Below are 20489 nucleotides of genomic sequence, written 5' to 3'. Positions count from 1 at the left end.
AATCCTTTCTTTTTATCTCCAGCTTTGTCCAAGATGTCATCCAGAACTTGACCAAAAAGAAAGCCCCCATCACATGGGATTGAACACAGTTTGGTCTTTGACTGGACATCCCCAGGCCAACTTTTTACCCATAGCACCCTACGAGTGGCCATAAAGAGGCCCGCTAACCTGGCTGCCAGCCTCACTGAGTCTGTTGAGGCATCTGCAATAAAAGCTGCTGCTCCCTGCATCAGCCAGGATCTTTTCCTTTGGGACATTATCCTTCGGTTGACCTTCTAGTTGTTGCAACCAGATAATCATAGATCTGGCTGTACAGGTCGTAGAGACCGCTGGCTTCAGGGCACCCACCGAGGACTCCCAGGTGTGTCTTAAGTAACCATCTGCCTTTCTATCCAGATGGTCTTTCAGAATACCCACATCCTCAAAAGGCAAGGTAGATTTTCTGGATGAATTGGCCACTGCTACGTCTATCTTTGGGATATTATTCCATGAGTCTTGTTTTGGCATCTTCTCTTAGAAGATGATGGTAGTGAACCATTTCTCTTCGTTTTTCTCTCTTAATGAGAGCCTGAATCTTTTCATTAATTAGAAATATGCGCCTCTTTTTTTTTTGCTCTAATCCACAAAACATGAACTCTTGTATGGATTTGGGGGTCTTAGCATCCGAGATGCCCATGGTAGCTCTCACAGCCTTAATCAACCTATCTGCGACTTTTATAGGAAAGCATGGCCTACCCCCTGTATCGCCATTAAAGAATGAAAAGGAACAAGAATCCAATCCACATTCACCTTCCGACTTTATAGATTCATCTAAATCAGGTGATAATTTTTTGGACCCCTTCCTTCCTTTTCTATTCCTTTTTTTATGAATAAGGGTCTCAAGGGAATCCTTAACTTGTACCCTGATCACGGATCTCAAATCCATGAAGTTAGTGGATTCTTCACATGCGGTTTTCTGTACACAATCTGCACAGTCTTTTCTGCCACAAGTCAGGTAACTTATCCCTACAAAGGGTTCACTCCTTATTCTTTTGTGCCACATTTCTTAAGCCGTTCCTAGTAATTAGAGACAAGAAAAAGGGACTTAATTACCATGGTGAAATTTCTCAAAGATCAGTCAGCATTCTGGAGTTTAATAAGGGTACCAGATTCATAGGCTGGATCAAATCACACCATTATTCGTGTTTGGTGGTACTGTCACTTCTGCAACTCATGAGACTGCCATTGCTGCGTGAACTCTGATCCTGGCACTGCCGTTCCTCCATATCACGTGGGGAAGGAGAGCCAGAGAAAACCCACTCTTTTGGCAGTCAGGCGTGATTTTGAAAGAGGGACCAGCCACAGCAACTCCCGCACACCCTTGTGCATGCCTTCTCCAGACCCCCTAGAAGTTAAATCCAACACTTCAGGTCAGAAGTCTCCGGCATGCTCTTCATCAGGGCGCACCAATCCCAGGGCGTCCTGCACATGCGCAAGCCTGGGACATTGTTGGAGCCAGCAAGCATCCAAAAGGACTTCGGCGCTTGCATCTACATGAGCCCTCAAGTGACCAGCGGTGGCGCTTCCAGGACCCTAGACCGGCACTATAGACAAGGAGCCTTTCTTCCAGGCAAGGCCTGGGTAAGTTTCTCCTTTAACTTTCCTCTCCTGATTCTTCAGCTTCAGGTTCCCTCATGGACAGGAAACCAAAATGATGCGGGGTAGAGGTGCAGCCCTCTTACTCAGTACGCTTCCTGTCCTTATTGGGTGAATTCCCTCTCTCGTGTGGCGCTGGTCATGGGGAAAGGACAATTTTAGAAATTGTTCTGGTATTCAGTGAGATATTAATGACAATCTTACTTATCAAAGGGGGTGTACTCATTATTCTGAGCAATTTTATTAAAAATTTTAAAACACACAGTGTACATGATTACAGTTTCTTTCCTGTATGACTTCCCTCATGTCTAACAAGATACGATTTATTTACAAAAGATTTCCCACATAGTGAACATGAATACAGCTTCTCCCCAGTGTGACTTCTCTCGTGCATCACAAGACTTAATTTACCTGTGAAGGCCTTCCCACATTCCAAACATGAAAATGGCTTTTCTCCTGTATGAATTTTCTGATGTTTAATAAGATTCATTTTATCTGTAAAGCATTTCCCACATTCTGAACAGGAATATGGCTTCTCTCCTGTTTGAGTTTTCTGATGTCTAATAAGAGTCTTTTTATCAATAAAGTATTTCCCACATACTGAACATGAAAATGACTTTTCTCCTGTGTGAATTCTCTCATGTATAACACATTTTGATTTCTCTGTAAAGCATTTCCCACATTCTGAACAGGAATACAGCTTCTCCCCAGTGTGACTTCTCTTGTGCAACACAAGACTCCCTTTACCTGTGAAGGCCTTCCCACATTCCGAACATGAAAATGTCTTTTCTCCTGTGTGAATTCTCTCATGTTTAACACAATTTGATTTATATGTAAAGCATTTCCCACATTCTGAACAGGAATACGGCTTCTCTCCTGTGTGAGTTTTCTGATGTCTAATAAGAGTCCCTTTATCTGTAAAGCATTTCCCACATACTGAACATGAAAATGGTTTTTCTCCTGTGTGAATTCTCTGATGTGTAATAAATCTTGATTTACATGTAAAGCATTTCCCACATTCTGAACATGAATACAGCTTCTCTCCTGTGTGAATTCTCTGATGTGTAATAAGATTCCCTTTATCTGTAAAGCATTTCCCACATTCTGAACATGAATATGGCTTCTCTCCTGTGTGAATTCTCTGATGGGTAGAAAGACTCCATTTACCTGGGAAGGCCTTCCCACATTCCAAACATGAAAATGGCTTTATTCCTGTGTGAATTCTCTCATGTCTAACACATTTTGATTTCTCTGTAAAGCATTTCCCACATTCTGAACAGGAATATGGCTTCTCTCCTGTGTGAATTCTCTGATGTATAACAAGTTTTGTTTTATATGTAAAGCATTTCCCACATTCTGAACAGGAGTATGGCTTTTCTCCTTTGTGTTTTCTTTGTGTCTGAGCTGAGCTTTTAGTAAGTTGCTTGTCACACTGAAATCTTGAATCCACTTTGCCCCCTGGACTTTTGGTAATAATGTGAGATTGCTCAGGTGATGATTCCTCATGATCAGGAGGATTATAAGAAGGTGAAGTGCTGTGAAGTCCAGGAGGAGCAGGAAGGGTGATGGGGTTTTCTCCATTAGAGTGCTTCCTGATATCTTCTTTTTTACAGTTTAGTGACAAACCGTTATTCCCACAAGGATTTCCTATAAGGATGAAAGATAGAAAAAAAAAATCACATCTAATAATGAAGACCCTCGTCAGTGAAAGTACCGGTAATAAGGAGGACAACTACATGCCATCACATTAACACAATGGCGGGTAAAGTGAATGACACTTATAAACTGGTGACATTGGCACAAGTCAGGGGTGGCAGAGATTAGACAGAAAATAGACAGTTCTTAAAGGGAACCTGTCATCAGGATTTACCCCCTTAATGTACCACCAGTGCCATTTCACTCTCTCAAGCTTCCCATCATGCCCTCAGTGTAGAAAAGTGTCCTCTTATTCTTGTGTAATAAAGACTGATCAGGACGTTGTGTATATTATATGGGAACAATGAGGAATACTGTCACCATGTAACAATACATCGCTTATGGTTTATGGCGCCAGGATTTGGTAACACAAAAATGTCTGAAAAGAAACAAAGTATTTATTGTAGAAAAGTCCTAAAAGAAAATGAAATAAATATATTGTTATTGGCTTGGATTAGTTGTATTACCGCAGTTACAGCGACCCTCCACCCCGGGACTGAACACTACACATTTCCCTGTACAGTCCCCTATGGGGTCCTCTGCCCTCCGCTGCCCCCTCAGATCGGTGGTCTCTTCCCCCGGCTTCCAGGACGGCCAGTGCAGTGGTATGGGGAGTGCAGTAATACGTCTACCCCACCCTCCCCTGCCTTTCCTGTGCTGTGACCTATGGGGCAGCGCCACATCCTATTAATCTCCCAGCAGTCTGCGGGGCGTCACCAGTTACAGATGTATTCTGCACCTGCTTTCATTGCTCCTGTTTGTCTTTGGTAACCTTGTCTGGCTTCCATAATACCCCGGGATGACTTTGGCCTCCATCTACAGGACCATTCTTAGGGTATGTGCACACGATGCAGAAATGAAGCAGAAAATTTCTGCATTATTTCTGCATCTCCCTGGCAGAAAAAACGCATGCAGATTGTGCATGCGTTTTTCCTGCAGAATACATGCGAATTCACATGCGTTTCCACATGCATTTCCGCATGTGGATTGACAAGCGCTTTCCAGGCGATTTTAGCATCACCTGGAAATTGCTTGTGACAACTAGGTCACACTATATAAATCCATACAAACAGCATGGATTTATATAGTGTGACTCGAGAGAGTGGTAAAAATAAAAAATAATGTATACTTTACCCTCCGATGGCCCCCGGTGTCCCGCTCAATCCGTTCTCCCTCGCCGGCAACTTTGAATTGAAAGACCTGCCGACGTCAGCGTCACGTGACCCGTCACATGACTCTGACGTCAGCGCAGGTCCTTCACTGCAAAGTGCCGGGAACCAAGCAAGAGCGGTGCGCGGGCCGACAGAAGGTAAGTATACATTTATTTTTTATTTTATTCTTGTTTTACAGCTTTTTTAATGGCACATTAGAACGCACCAATTACGCAAGTACAGATGCAGTCTTGCGGAATTGGCGCGTTCTAATGCAAGTCAATGGCGGCAAAAACGCCGCGTTGACGCAAAATTAATTGACATGCTGCGGATTTTTGAGCGCAGCATTTACGTTGCGGAAAAATCCGCATCATGGGCACAGCTCATGCGGATTTCAATTGGGGAACATTGCTGCCCTTCTACCATGCGTTTTTAATGCGTTTCCGCGGCGTTTACGCAACTGCAAAAACGCCGCGGAAACGCATTAAAAACGCATCGTGTGAGCTCAGCCTTACTCGGCTTCCTGATTCTGACCTCGTCCCGCTTCTTGATTGTCTAGCACCTGCCATCTTTGGGTCAGATCTGACATGTCGACCTTCTTTTGCCAGCTCGCTCTACCAGCCAGCACTACTATGTGGAGCAGCCCCGGTGTCTGTGCTGTAAGTCCAGATCACTGTACAGTGGTAAAAAGATGGAAGCCGGGAAACCTCTGGGACCGGCTGTATGGAGACTGTGTGTTAGGCTATGTGCCCACGTTGCATTTATGAAGCAGAAAATTTCTGCTTCATTTCTGCAAGTCCTCTCCCGGAAAAACGCATGCGGAATTCCGCACGCGTTTATCGCGCATTTTTCGCGCGTTTATCACGCGTTTTCCACATGCGGAATTGCCTTGCGTTTTTTATGCATTGGACAAAAGCAATTCTGCTTGCGGAAACGCAAAATTAAATGACATGCTGCGGATTTTTGAACGCAGCATAAACGCTGCGGAAAAATCCGCAGCATGTGCATAGAACTTGCGGAATCCCATTGGGGACCATGGGGTGCGGGTTACCAAGCGTTTTACAAGCGTTTCCGCTGCGGAAATTCCGCATCAAAAACGCTTGAAAAACGCTACGTGGGCACACAGCCTAAGAGCCTTATTATTAGGACCTGCCAGGTTTCCTCCATCGGTTCACCGTTACAGGAGGCAAATGGAGGACACAAGGAAGGGAGTCTATATATGATAACCGTATAGTCACTTCTCAGTCTCAGGGTGGACGGTCGTTTTATCACTCAACTTGTGCAGCTCATGAAGAGAGAAAAATTCTAAAAAATAACAGCAGAATAAAGATGATAAAGTAACAAGATGAGTAATACAACTCATCCCCCACAAAAAAGCTCCTCATACAGCGAGGTCAGTAATGAGAAATAAACGATCAAGAATGGAAGAAACAATCCAACAGAGGCCGGACAGACATCTGTCTGAGATGGTGAGTCCTGCATTGAGCAGGGGGCTGGATACGGGGACCCTGGAGGTGGTCCCCTCCAACCAGAACATTCTAGGATTGTAAGTTGTTTGGTCATTTTATCTGTAAATCATTTCCCCCATTATCGGCCTTACAGATACATTATTTTATTGATTTTTTTACTTTCTCGTCCTCTCATTTCCGGAGTCATAATGTTATTGGTCACTAAGCTGCGCAGTTCTTCTGCTATTCACCCTATAAATGTAAGAAAATACTGACAACTGGGCGTTACCATTGTTCCCCTACATTGTCCAATCAGTGCTGAGTGTCAGAAGTGTGGGGACACATGTATGGAGAACGGTGACACCCGGTTATCATGTCATTCATAAATGTCGGAGGAACGGCCGGGAATCTGAGCAGCAGTTTCTTTCTTTGGTAACAATTCTTGTCGGAAAAAGAATTTCATCCAATTTATTGGTAAAAAAAAACAACTTAAAACTTTCGGAACCTGGATGAGGACGTCTTCTTACCTTCTTTTGGTAATTTATGTATTTTACTGTTGGAAAGAGAATTATTTATTCACGTTAGAGGCTCAGATGGTGGGACGATTCCTAGACGACATCTTGTCTGGAGAGACCGAGAGTGAAGATTCTTCTAAAGGGACGTTCCCAAAAATCACAATGTGCTCTTATAATAAAGTACACCCTGGTTATTGTGAATATAACCCCTGTATAACATCTGGCCTGTCCTGCACATATCACCCCCTGAGTATGCCCCCTAGGATCTATATACCCAGCAGTTGAAATTGTAACCAATACATACCGAGGAGCCACATGTTATATACTGGGGGGTGGGACAGGGCTGGATGTTATACACCGGGGGGACAACAGGGCCTGAAGGAGAAGCCAGAATGCAGTGATTAATGCGTGTGGCCCAATACTATTCTCCATATAGTGAATCTCTCCATATTACAATATTCACCATAAATGAGACGCTGACAGGGGATATAATCCGTGCATGGTGAAGGGCGCCCCCTCTGGGCAGTATTTAGTCTCCATGTTTATATGTTGATTGGACCAGGTCTCAAAACCCAACATGACTGTCAGATAATGACAACTCTAGATGCGGCCATCGCAGCTGTTTGTAGATACGAGCTCCTAATCCCTTTATGATGAAGCAATTCTCCACCCGGCACAGAGGACTAAACATCTGTCATGTACTGTCACCTACCTGGTGTCCTTCGCTTGTCTCCGACTGAGACCGGTGTTCTGGTCCTCCTACATCCAAGATGGCCTCCATCGTGGCAGAGGGACGACAGCCGTATGTCTGACCCACACCTCCATAGCATGGCACTTACTGACTTACCATAGGGGTCTTCATGCCACCGGGCGGCCGGCCTGGATGAGGAGGGACCAGAACGCCAGCCTCAGTGTAGGAGGCAGTGGGAAGCAAACAGAGGCGACAGGTAGGACGACTCTACATGTGACATGTGTCGTCACTCGTCAGCACCAGGCAGAGGCTGCTACATCACCGAGATCCATAGGACGGGGAGATTCATAACCTGGAGCACAAGCTCAGTCATTTATATGGCAGCACGGACTTGTGGAAGAAAAATATGGACGTAAAGGATGGAAGGAATATTATAGAAGGTAAAGGAAAACTAATATGTGATTCCTAAATCATTAAGAAGAGGTGTGAAGGCGGCCCCGGTATTCATCAGTGCACAGCCGGACTCTACAGGAGCAGCCGCGCCATCACCGGACGCTTCTGCTGTGATGTGGACAGCGGATAAAGCTTCACTGCACCGGAGACTCCACACGATATCACACACCGGTCATCATCATCATCATCATCATCATCATCACACGTCGGTCATCATCATCATCACACACCGGTCATTATTACATACCTGTGAAAACATCTACCGGAATCTCCTCCTTCCCGTCACTCACACACGGCTGATCCCCCCTCGTCATCGCTTCTTCTTCTGTCTCATCCTTCACTTTATTCTTAGTCGGATCTTCCTCCTGATATATCAGATGTAACAATCAGCACAATACAAGAAACCACCAAAATCTGTGACATCTATGACCTCAATCAGAAATGTCCCCCATATACAGATCCGGTACAGGGCTCAGCACCGTCTACCTGATGATCCTCCGGGATGTTGTGATTCTCTTCTGGACAGTCCTGGGGATACAGAGGACGGAGACATCTCTCTGGTGGATTTCTCCTCCTGAATCCATCTGTAGGAAACACACAGTAACAGAATAGATTGTGTCATGTGTGACAAAGTTACTGGTAAAGTGATAGAGGGAAGATATATTTCACGGAGGCTATTAGCTTCTGTGAATTGAAACCATGAAATTTGCTTCAACATGTTATTTGCTTAAAGAGGTTAAACTTCCATGTTAAAAGGGAGTGTTTTTTGTGAATGATCATTGTGAAGGGTGGGAGGTCATTCACCATATCTCCATCTCAGAGTGTGGTCTTTGGTTTAAATACAAGTCCTACTGAGGAATTCAGTGTTCAGTGTCTGGAGAAGCTAGCTCCAGAGAGGATCTTGTGTTTGTTTTTCCTGAACCAAGTGGAGTTGCTGAACTCTCAGCAGGGGGATCCCTGCTATCACAAAGACTGTGCTTTTGTGTTACCATTTTGCTTTGTTTTCCTCTTTTGGCCAAAGGGCCGTGATTTCTTTTATGGACTCAGTGTTGGTTTATGCTGCATTTTAATAAACCAACCAGAAGTTTTTAAAGAAACAGTGTACCTGTGTCTACCTCCGTGTGAGTGATCTACCACATGTTATGATGAAATCATGGGAGTAGTAGTAGGTGACCACAGAACAGACATGACAGTCTCCCCTCCTCACCCTGCTGATCGGCCCATATTGCGGTCGCCTCTTCTGCTCCATGTATAACCTCAACCTTAATATCAATCAGATCTTCACCCTAAAAAGAACAATGTAAGATGAGCTCAGGTCCCATCACTTCATGGTCAGATGTTGTGGGGACTTCAGTGTCGTCTACCTGATGATCCTCCGGGATGCTGTGATTCTCCTCTGGACAGTCCTGGGGATACAGAGGATGGGGACATCTCTCTGGTGGATTTCTCCTCCTGGATCCATCTGTGGAGACACAGAGACTGAATACATGACCTGCCGTGTATCGGTCTATATATGAGACTCGTCTCTCAGAACCAGTAATTCTATGTTTATTAGTGATTAAAAACACATATTTATTTGATCATTTAAAATATAGATAAAAAATATATATATATATAAATAGTAAGTCATTCGGGGTAGGAGTCACATAAACAGAGCCACAGGGGTACTTAAATCCTCATGCCCTCAAAACAACGGTATATATAAAGTTTAACAGAGTAGTATCAAACAGCAGATGGAAAGTAGTATGATATCAAAAAGTTAGTAATAAATGACACATAACCATCTACAAAAAACTGCCTGTAAACAGTGGGCGTTCAGAGCCGCACGCTAATCCCCATTGCTTACATGGGTAAGCCCCATCTGATTTGAATATGATTGCATTTTCAATATACCAGATCCTTAGATGGAGGGTGGTTTTACCTGTTAACCCACTGTTTACAGGCAGTTTTTTGTAGATATTCCTGAACAGTAGGATGATTGTCTTGCGAGTACGATGCGACTTCTCTCACCTGTCTCGCATCTGTATGACATCCGTATCAAACGCGTTTATAACATCAGCTTTTACAGACGGTCATTCTCTGACATTTCAGGCTAATTTTCTAACTAATAAAACATTTTTTATAGATCTAGAAAGATAGAAATGAGTCAGTGAGATATATCATCAGTGCAGGGCGTGTGGAGCTGCTGTACATGGATTTAGCTAATAATTAAAGAATTGAAAGTAAAAAAAGCAAAGGGGGAAAGCGGACAGCTGATGCTTATAGTCTGGGAAGCGGGTAATAAACATTAATTAACATAGATCTTCCCAGGGGATTAATATTAACATCTGCGTAGCCTTTACTGGTTATTAACAAGGGGTGACCCCCTCCCAAAATAATGATGTGGGGGTCCCTTCTATTTTTAATAACCAGAAAAGGCCGAGAGACGTCATCACATCCACCGGAGCCAACAAGAGTCTCCTCTCACCTGGTGATGTCAGAGGCCGGAGCTCCTCCATCATCACCTCCTGGTACCGATCCTGGTGTCCTTCTAGATACTCCCACTCCTCCATGGAGAGATAGACAGCGACGTCCTGACACCTTATAGGAACCTGACAACAACGACACCGTCATCACCCAGAATCCTCCAGTGCTGTCCTGTATAATGTCCCAGCAGTCACCTCTCCGCTCATCCATCACCCAGAATCCTCCAGTGCTATCCTGTATAATGTCCCAGCAGTCAACTCTCCGGTCATCACCCAGAATCCTCCAGTGCTGTCCTGTATAATGTCCCAGCAGTCGCCTCTCCGCTCATCACCTAGAATCCTCCAGTGCTGTCCTGTATAATGTCCCAGCAGTCACCTCTCCGGTCATCACCCAGAATCCTCCAGTGCTGTCCTGTATAATGTCCCAGCAGTCACCTCTCCGCTCATCACCCAGAATCCTCCAGTGCGGTCCTGTATAATGTCCCAGCAGTCACCTCTCCGCTCATCACCCAGAATCCTCCAGTGCCGTCCTGTATAATGTCCCAGCAGTCACCTCTCCGGTCATCACCCAGAATCCTCCAGTGCTGTCCTGTATAATGTCCCAGCAGTCACCTCTCCACTCATCACCCAGCATCCTCCAGTGCTGTCCCGTATAATGTCCCAGCAGTCACCTCTCCGGTCATCACCCAGAATCCTCCAGTGCTGTCCTGTATAATGTCCCAGCAGTCACCTCTCCGGTCATCACCCAGAATCCTCCAGTGCAGTCCTGTATAATGTCCCAGCAGTCACCTCTCCGCTCATCACCCAGAATCCTCCAGTGCTGTCCTGTATAATGTTCCAGCAGTCACCTCTCCGCTCATCACCCAGAATCCTCCAGTGCTGTCCTGTATAATGTCCCAGCAGTCACCTCTCCGCTCAGCAGCTCAATCATCTTGTTGCTGAGCTCTAGGATCTTCTTTTTCTTCCTCTCATGTATCGGGGGGTGCGGGGGAGGCTCTGTGATGGGGCTCTGGCTCCGCCCTCCTGACTCCTGGAGATGGATGATGGGAGTCACACCCTCCCCCGGTGTCTTCCTCACTATTGTGTAATCCTGTGTATGGAGAAAAGTGGTAAAACACAAAACCCCAGAGAGATAATGAAATAGTTGTGGCTTTCTAACCCAAAACCTAATTACAGGTTCCTATTAACACTTTCACCCACGAGACTGTTTTCACCTTTCTGATTAGGCCAATTTTTTCAATTCTTACTAGTTTGACTTTAATTTTGATCAAAATTACACGGTGACCCTATTTGGGCCATGTGTGAACACGCTCTTACATGCTGCATGTACACTCATTTATATTCCAGTTCATTTCTTTTGTTTTTTTTCAGTTAAAGGGGTCCTCCCATCTCCAAGATCCCATCCCAATATGTAGTAGGTGTAATAATAATAATAATATTAGCAAATACCTTCAATTAGAAATGTAGTATAGTATTTTTGGTTCGCTAGCTCTCTTACCCCATGTGCAGAGCATCGCAGGACCTTAGGTATCCATGGTTACGACCACTAGCAGCTAGCCAACTAACTGTGATTTTATCAGTGGACGTAACCATGGATACCTAAGGTCCTGCGATGCTCTGCACATGAGGTAAGTGGCGAATCAAAAATACTATACTACATTTCTAATTGAAGGTATTTGCTAATATTCCTATTATTACACCTACTACATATTGGGATAGGATCTTGGAGATGGGAGTACCCCTTTAAGTGTGCACAAGTGTGGTAATCTCATGTGGTGTATGGCAGGGGGCTGCACTCCTCGCAGTATACAATGTATCTCGCTGTGGACAGTTTTCTGTCAGAAGAGTCCTCTCTTCTCAAATTAAACTCCACAATATAATATTTTTCCAGTAAATGCCTCCAGGTAGAGGGTGATGATGGTGGTAGTAGTCTGTGCACCCGAGCCCCAGTCATAAAGAAGCCTAAAGAACTTAAACAGAAGTCCCTTTACTGGGGATAATGGGTCAAATTCTTAGGCTGTGTGCCCACGATGCGTTTTTGAAGCGTTTCTGCAGCAGCAAAAACGCTGCAGAAACGCTTGGTAGAAGGCCCGCCATGTCCCCCAATGATAATCCGCGTGTGCTCTGCACATGCTGCTCTAATTTCCACTTCCGTTTTTCATGGGGAAAAAAAACGCAGCACCACCAATTATTTTGCAGAAGCGCTGCGTTTTCGCCGCCATTGACTTGCATTGGAACGCTTCAAATCTGCAAATATGTAAAACTACTTGCAGAATTAAAGTGGATTTGCTGCGATTTTGGAACACAAGACTGCAGCAAATGGGAAGTGACCTCATGCGGGGGCGTTCCAGCCATCCCATAAATCCAGGAAGACGAGAATCCCATACCATTCCTGTCTTCCTGGATCATGGCTGAGCACCAGGGGTGGTACAAGATGGACCTGAATGTCCCGGTCATGACTGGTGTCTGCGGGTGTCTGCGCTGGAAACCTGCGCGGTGTCAGCATGGGCTCTGTGCGGTGTCTGCGGTTGTCAGCGGGTGTCTGCGTGCAGGCAGCCATAGGTCTATGTGACACTACTACTCCCTTCGGCCTATGTCTGTCCCCCGTCCACTAGTGGCAGCAGGATCAGCTCGATGGGAGCAGTAGTTCCCATCAGCCTTATCCTGCTGTTAAAATTGCCCTAATGTGTCCGTAAAACTACCCCATATGTTATTTTTGGCCCCCATAGGTTTATATTTTTGCCCCTATACATTTTTTATTTTTTGTATGCCCCCATTTTTTTTTTTTTTTGGCAACCTATTTTGTTTTATTAATTTAAAGTCCCCATTTTTTTTTTGTTTGGTCCCCAATTAATTTTAAAAATACATTTCATTGGTGGCCAGTGGTTGCCTAAAGAAATTTAGTTTATACATTACCTGTTCCCGCCGATCGCCACCTAAAATAAAGTAAAAAATAAAAAAAATACACCTATACTCACCTATACACCTAATTCCCCGAAGCCCTCAATCTCCTGTAATAAAATATAAAATAAAAAAACACAATTTTATCCTTACCCCTCCGTAGTAATCCACGAGTGTCCCATGAAGATCTCCAGTTTAGAGCAGCCACATAAAATGTGACCGCTCTAAACCGCTGCCACCGCTACAATGAAGGGGCCGTAAAGCAGCCCCGTCATTGCATAAGTGAGTTCACCGGATTTCAGGCAGCGCTGCTCTGGTGACCTCCTTTACGGCCCCGCTGACCGTGAGAAATTCCCACGGTACAGCAGGGCCGTAAGGGGGGTCACCGGAGCTGCGCTGACTGAATGCACTCTGGTGACCTCAGTCAGTGCCTCACACTGCCGGGAGCGGACGTGTTCCCAGCAGTGTGAGCTTACAGCAGCCATGACAGCTGTCACATCTCCAGATGTGACAGCTGTGCATTGGAGATCATCGCAGGAACGTGGACAGGTAATTATTTTTTTTTAGTAAATTAATAATTAAATAAAATTGTGTGTTTTATTTCAAATAAATAATTCTTTTCTGGGTGTAGTGTGTGTTTTTTCTTTTTAACTCTTTGTAGGTTAGTAATGGGGGTGTCTTATAGACGCCCCTCATTACTAACCTGGGCTTTATGGCAGCTGGTGCTGACATGAACCCCACTACTATTACCCCCTGCCACCGCACCAGGGCAGCGTGGAAGAGCGAGGCTAAGCGTCAGATTTGGCGCAAAAATATGATGCGCAAAATCTGGGGCGGCTGAGGGCTGTTATTATAGCCTGGGAGGGGGTCTATAACCTTGGCCCCTTTCTAGGCTATTAATATCAGGTCACAGCTGTCCGCAGAGCCTTTGCTGGCTCCAATTTATAGGGGGACACTATGTCATTTTTTTTTTGGGTCCCCCTGTAGAATGGACAGTAAAGGCTAAGCTAACTGCTGCGGCCTGATATTAATAGCAAGGGAAGGGGCCATGATCCTTGGCTACTTCCCAGACTATATCAGCCCTCAGCCGTCTGCTTTCCCTCAGCTGGTTATTAAAAATACACGTGAACCCACCCATTTTTTTTTTTAAATACATTGAAATGTAAGATTATTGTACGGCGTATGCATGACCAAGCATACATTGAAATGGGTATGTGTGTGTTTCCGGTATGTGTGGAAAAAGTCATCACCATTCGTACCGGAGATTCTGACGTGTGAAAGAGCCGTAATTGGATACTGGGTGAGGAGTGTGTGTGTGTGTGGGAGGGGTGCCCATGTATACACACGCGTACATATCTGCATAGAGTATGTATGTGTATATATATTTTTTATATTAATTACAGGGGCTGCAGTTCTTGTGGCATCCTGAATACTTCCAAAATGGTGAATAGGGGTTTGACTAGGAAATTACATTATTGGCCTTTTTTTTTCCACAAACTTTATTTGGCTTCAAAAATGCTTAAAAAACGTTTACAAAACGCATCAAAAAACGCATCAAAAAAGCGTCAAAAACGCATCAAAAACGCACATAGAATCTGCATGAATTTTTCTGGCAAGGAGATGCAGAAATGGTCAGGAAAATTTCTGCTTCATTTCTGCATCGTGGGCACAATGCCTTATTCACAAACGGTAGGGAGCTGAGGTACAGGATGACACTCATGGTTGAATATTGTTGTGCACCTGCAGACAGGCAGATCCTGGTAACCTCTGGTTTCATCAAATCTGAATATTTCTTCCTCAGCGCTGTGCTCTGTTTCTGCCCTGAGGTAATTCTTCCTAATATGAAGACTATCAGCTCCCCTTATTGTGTCTGTCCCCTTTTTAAGCGCAGCAGTCAGGGAGAAGGTAGGTAACTCCTTCACCTACAAAATGGCTTCCTCTTCTCAAAATGTCTGACCACCAACTGCCTCTTCAATCCTTAACTACCTCACAGGATTTAACTCCTCCCACTCCCATGTGACTGTTAGAGCTGCAGTCATTGGCTGACTGCCCAGAGGCGTTTTTCCAGAAGCTTCTGCATATTAAACAGAGCTGGGTCACATGATCAAGCCTGTTTGAGGAAGATTAACCCTTTTTGTGCTGCCTGTCAGCAGGTCTCACCATTTATATAAAATGCACAGTTTACACAAAAAAACACAGCATTTATATGAAACACACTATATATCCGGTATCCTATAGGGACAGGATCTTGGAGATGGGAATACCCCTTTAATTCTTCTGAATATTAAGTTATATCATTAATATTAACCCCCTTTACCCCCGAGGGTGGTCTGCACGTTAATGACCGGGCCAATTTTTACAATTCTGACCACTGTCACTTTATGAGGTAATTACTCTGGAGCTTCAACGGATCCCCTTGATTCTGAGACTGTTTTTTCGTGACATATTGTACTTCATGATTGTGGTAAAATTTCTTCGATATCACTTGTGTTTATTTGTGAAAAAAAGGGAAATTTGGCGAAAATTTGGAAAATGTAGCAATTTTCAAAATTTGAATTTTTATGCCCTTAAATCAGAGAGATATGTCACACAAAATACTTAATAAATAACATTTCCCACATGTCTACTTTACATCAGCACAATTTTGGAACCAAAATTTTTTTTGTTAGGGAGCTATAAGGGTTAAAAGTTGACCAGCGATTTCTCATTTTTACAACAAAATTTACAAAACCATTTTTTTAGGGACCACATCACATTTGAAGTGACTTTGAGGGGCCTTTATGACAGAAAATACCCAAAAGAGACACCATTCTAAAAACTGCACCCCTCAAGGTGCTCAAAACCACATTCAAGAACTTTATTAACCCTTCAGGTGCTTCACAGGAATTTTTGAAATGTGGAAGAAAAAAATTAACATTTAACTTTTTTCACAAAAATGTTACTTTAGACCCAATTTTTTTTTTTTCGCAGGGGTAACAGGAAAAAATGGACCCCAAAATTTGTTGTGCAATTTCCCCTGAGCACGCAGATACCCCATATGTGAGGAAAAAACACTGTTTGGGCGCACGGCAGGGCTTGGAAGGGAAGGAGCACCATTTGACTTTTTGAATGTAAAATTTGCTTGAATAATTAGCGATGCCATGTTGCGTTTGGAGAGCCCGTGATGTGCCTAAACAGTGGAAACCCCCCACAAGTGACCCCATTTTGGAAACTAGACCCCTCAAGGATTTTATTAAGGGGTATAGTGAACATTTTGAACCCAGAGGTACGACACAGAATTTGATAATATTAGGTCATCATATTGAATAAGTTGTCATTAGTGCTCGCTACATGATTTTGCATCAGGTACTCGGGTATGCACCATGTATCGCGGGTGCTCGAGTCCCCGCTCGCATGTTTCATGGTTATTAGACACCCAAAAAAAAACATGCGGGGATCGCTCGTGCATGGCAGGCAATCCCCGTGAGTTTTTTTTGGCCACAATGCATATGGGGCGGAGACACGAGCACCCGCTATACTCGGTGCATACCGGAGCACCCGATGCAAACTCAGGTAGCGAGCACTTGCGCTCAACACTAGTCGCCATATCCTCATCTTTTTTTTTTTTACTTTTGAAAAAAATCCCAACCCCATCACAACCCTAACCCCAAACCCAGCCCTAACCCCATCACAACCCTAACCCTAGAGTTTATTTTTTACGCCGTCCCTCATGCGGTATAAGTGATTAGACGGCTTTATTCTTCGGGTTGGTGCGATTACAGTGATACCAGAATGATATCAGGTTTTTATGATTGACAGCTGTCACACACTAAAAGACGCATTTTTTTTTTTTTTTAAATCTAGTTTTTGCATCGCCATATTTTGAGAGCTATAATTTTTCCATATTTTGGCCGACAGAGTCATGTGACAGCTTGTTTTTTGCGGGACGAGTTGACGTTTTTATTGGTGCCATTTTCAGGCACGTGACATTTTTTGATCACTTTCTATTTCAATTTTTGGGAGGCAGAATAAACAAAAAACAGAACTTCCAGAATTTTTTTTTATGTTTTTTTTTTTCATTCTGTTCCGCGTGTGGTAAAATTGATAAGGCAGCTTTATTCTTCGGGTCAGTACGTTTACAGCGGTACCACATTAATATCATTTTTCTATGTTTTGCCGCTTTTACACAATAAAAGCTATTTTATAGAAAACAATTTTTTTTTCATCGCTTTATTCTGAGAGCTATAACTTTTTTATTTTTAAGCTGATGGAGCTGTATGGCGGCTTGTTTTTTGCGGGACAAGATGGTGTTTTCAGCGATACCATTTTTATTTACATTCGCCTTTTTGATCACGTGTTATTACATTTTTTGTTTGGCGCTATGGTGATAAAGCATTGTTTTTTGCTTCTTTTTTTTTTTTTTTTACCGTGTTCCCTGAAGGGGTTAACTAGTGGGACAATTTTATAGATCGGGTCGTTCCGGACACAGCGATACCAAAAGTGTACTTTATTTATTTTTATGTAAATATGTGTATTTAATTAATAATTTTTCCTTTCTTTGTTGTTGTTTTTTTTTTTACACTAATTGACCTTGTCTCTGGACGGGACATCAACTTTTCGCTGATCTAATACTCTGGATTGCTTGCATCAGGTGCTGCATGTACGGTGAATGTCATGAAGAGGTTAAATGGAATCTGTCACTAAGTTATTGCCACTGACTGGCAGCTTTCTGCCTATGCACAGTGTACAGAGAGCGGCCAATCAGGGCTGTGGGTGGAGCTATACAGAGCTCATAGCACTACTAGAGCTACAGCAGAAAAAACAGGGATTTCATCAGAACTGCAGAGAGCAGCCCAGTAAGCGACCGATCACTGGAATCAGGGTCTCTGCCCCCACATCATGCTGCTCTCAGATCAGATAGCAAAACCTGATGTCGGACTTGTTACATAACACAATAAAGCTGATAGAAATGTAGAGGAGTTACCTCTCCGCTCAGCAGGGAGATGATCTCCAGGGTGAAGTGTAATAATCTTCTGGTGGTCTCGTCCTCGTCCATCCTCGAGGTCATTCAGGAGAAGGAGGGATGAATACTGGATCAGCTGAAGGGATCTCGTCCTGCCGGCTGATAACAGAGAGCAAGAGCTGCACACAACCAAGACGGAGATCTGCACTGAGAGCTGGAGGACCTGTGGTGACGTCACCACCATGTGATCAGGGGACGGAGCTCAGGAGAGAAGTGGTGAAGGACCTGTGGTGACGTCACCGCCATGTGATCAGGGGGCGGAGCTCAGGAGAGAAGTGGTGAAGGACCTGTGATAATGATGACGTCACCACAGCTCCTCCCCCTCAGTGCAGCAGACGCTTCATACTTCTTCTGGATCTCTGTTCTCTCTGTTATCAGCCATTATACAGAGACCTGCGCCCAGGAGACATTATATACAGAGCAGAGAACATTCCCCGCAGATTATATTCCTGGAGACAGAACAGGATCTGTGTGACGTCAGCACTGAGGGGATTCCAGGGGGAGACCAGAGGCCTAGAGACCGGATCCATCAGTGTTGGGTGATGTCTTGTAGATGTGATCGGAGCCTTAGTTACAGGATCCATCGGTCGTGGTCGGTGACGTCTTGTAGATGTGATCAGAGCCTTAGTTACAGGATCCATCGCTCGTGGTCGGTGACGTCTTGTAGATGTGATCGGAGTCTTAGTTACAGGATCCATCGCTCGTGGTCGGTGACGTCTTGTAGATGTGATCGGAGTCTTAGTTACAGGATCCATCGGTCGTGGTCGGTGACGTCTTGTAGATGTGATCGGAGCCTTAGTTACAGGATCCATCGGTCGTGGTTGGTGACGTCTTGTAGATGTGAGCGGAGCCTTAGTTACAGGATCCATCGGTCGTGGTCGGTGACGTCTTGTAGATGTGATCGGAGCCTTAGTTACAGGATCCATCGCTCGTGGTCGGTGACGTCTTGTAGATGTGATCGGAGCCTTAGTTACAGGATCCATCGGTCGTGGTCGGTGACGTCTTGTAGATGTGATCGGGTCCTTAGTTACAGGATCCATCGCTCGTGGTCGGTGACGTCTTGTAGATGTGATCGGAGCCTTAGTTACGGGATCCATCGGTCGTGGACGTCTTGTAGATGTGATCGGAGCCTTAGTTACAGGATCCATAGTTCGTGGTCGGTGACGTCTTGTAGATGTGATCGGAGCCTTAGTTACAGGATCCATCGCTCGTGGTCGGTGACGTCTTGTAGATGTGATCGGAGCCTTAGTTACAGGATCCATCGCTCGTGGTCGGTGACGTCTTGTAGATGTGATCAGAGCCTTAGTTACAGGATCCATCGCTCGTGGTCGGTGACGTCTTGTAGATGTGATCGGAGTCTTAGTTACAGGATCCATCGGTCGTGGTCGGTGACGTCTTGTAGATGTGATCGGAGCCTTAGTTACAGGATCCTTCGGTCGTGGTCGGTGACGTCTTGTAGATGTGATCGGAGCCTTAGTTACAGGATCCATCGCTCGTGGTCGGTGACGTCTTGTAGATGTGATCGGAGCCTTAGTTACAGGATCCATCGCTCGTGGTCGGTGACGTCTTGTAGATGTGATCAGAGCCTTAGTTACAGGATCCATCGCTCGTGGTCGGTGACGTCTTGTAGATGTGATCGGAGTCTTAGTTACAGGATCCATCGGTCGTGGTCGGTGACGTCTTGTAGATGTGATCGGAGCCATAGTTACAGGATCCATCGCTCGTGGTCGGTGACGTCTTGTAGATGTGATCGGAGCCTTAGTTACAGGATCCATCGGTCGTGGTCGGTGACGTCTTGTAGATGTGATCGGAGCCTTAGTTACAGGATCCATCGGTCGTGGTTGGTGACGTCTTGTAGATGTGAGCGGAGCCTTAGTTACAGGATCCATCGGTCGTGGTCGGTGACGTCTTGTAGATGTGATCGGAGCCTTAGTTACAGGATCCATCGCTCGTGGTCGGTGACGTCTTGTAGATGTGATCGGAGCCTTAGTTACAGGATCCATCGGTCGTGGTCGGTGACGTCTTGTAGATGTGATCGGGTCCTTAGTTACAGGATCCATCGCTCGTGGTCGGTGACGTCTTGTAGATGTGATCGGAGCCTTAGTTACGGGATCCATCGGTCGTGGACGTCTTGTAGATGTGATCGGAGCCTTAGTTACAGGATCCATAGTTCGTGGTCGGTGACGTCTTGTAGATGTGATTGGAGCCTTAGTTACAGGATCCATCGGTCGTGGTCGATGACGTCTTGTAGATGTGATCGGAGCCTTAGATACAGGATACATCGGTCGTGGTTGGTGACGTCTTGTAGATGTGATCGGAGCCTTAGTTACAGGATCCATCGCTCGTGGTTGGTGATGTCTTTCTAGATGTGATCGGAGTCTTAGTTACAGGATCCATCAGTCGTGGTCAGTGACATCTTGTAGATGTGATCGGAGCCTTAGATACAGGATCCATCGGTCATGGTCGGTGACGTCTTGTAGATGTGATCGGAGCTTTAGTTACAGGATCCATCGGTCGTGGTCGGTGACGTCTT

General features: G+C 44.9%; 1 protein-coding gene across 1 annotated transcript; it reads right to left on the bottom strand.

The window, feature by feature from the left end:
* Positions 1–1813: 1813 nt before the first annotated feature.
* On the bottom strand, positions 1814–18165 carry LOC141212349 (uncharacterized). Its single transcript, XM_073664906.1, has 4 exons — positions 17918–18165; positions 10961–11143; positions 10056–10179; positions 1814–3282 (listed from the first exon to the last, which is right to left on the bottom strand). The coding sequence occupies exons 1-4, from the start codon at positions 17999–18001 to the stop codon at positions 1910–1912; spliced, it is 1764 nt and encodes a 587-aa protein (XP_073521007.1). The 5' UTR covers positions 18002–18165; the 3' UTR covers positions 1814–1909.
* Between the last annotated feature and the right edge of the window lie 2324 nt (positions 18166–20489).

The sequence above is a fragment of the Phyllobates terribilis genome, unplaced genomic scaffold, assembly GCF_046119375.1.
Source record: "Phyllobates terribilis strain yellow unplaced genomic scaffold, ASM4611937v1 Scaffold_171__1_contigs__length_4068163, whole genome shotgun sequence".
Lineage (NCBI taxonomy): Eukaryota > Metazoa > Chordata > Amphibia > Anura > Dendrobatidae > Phyllobates > Phyllobates terribilis.
Note: the sequence above shows the minus strand (reverse complement) of the source record. Positions and strands in the feature narration are given on the sequence as shown.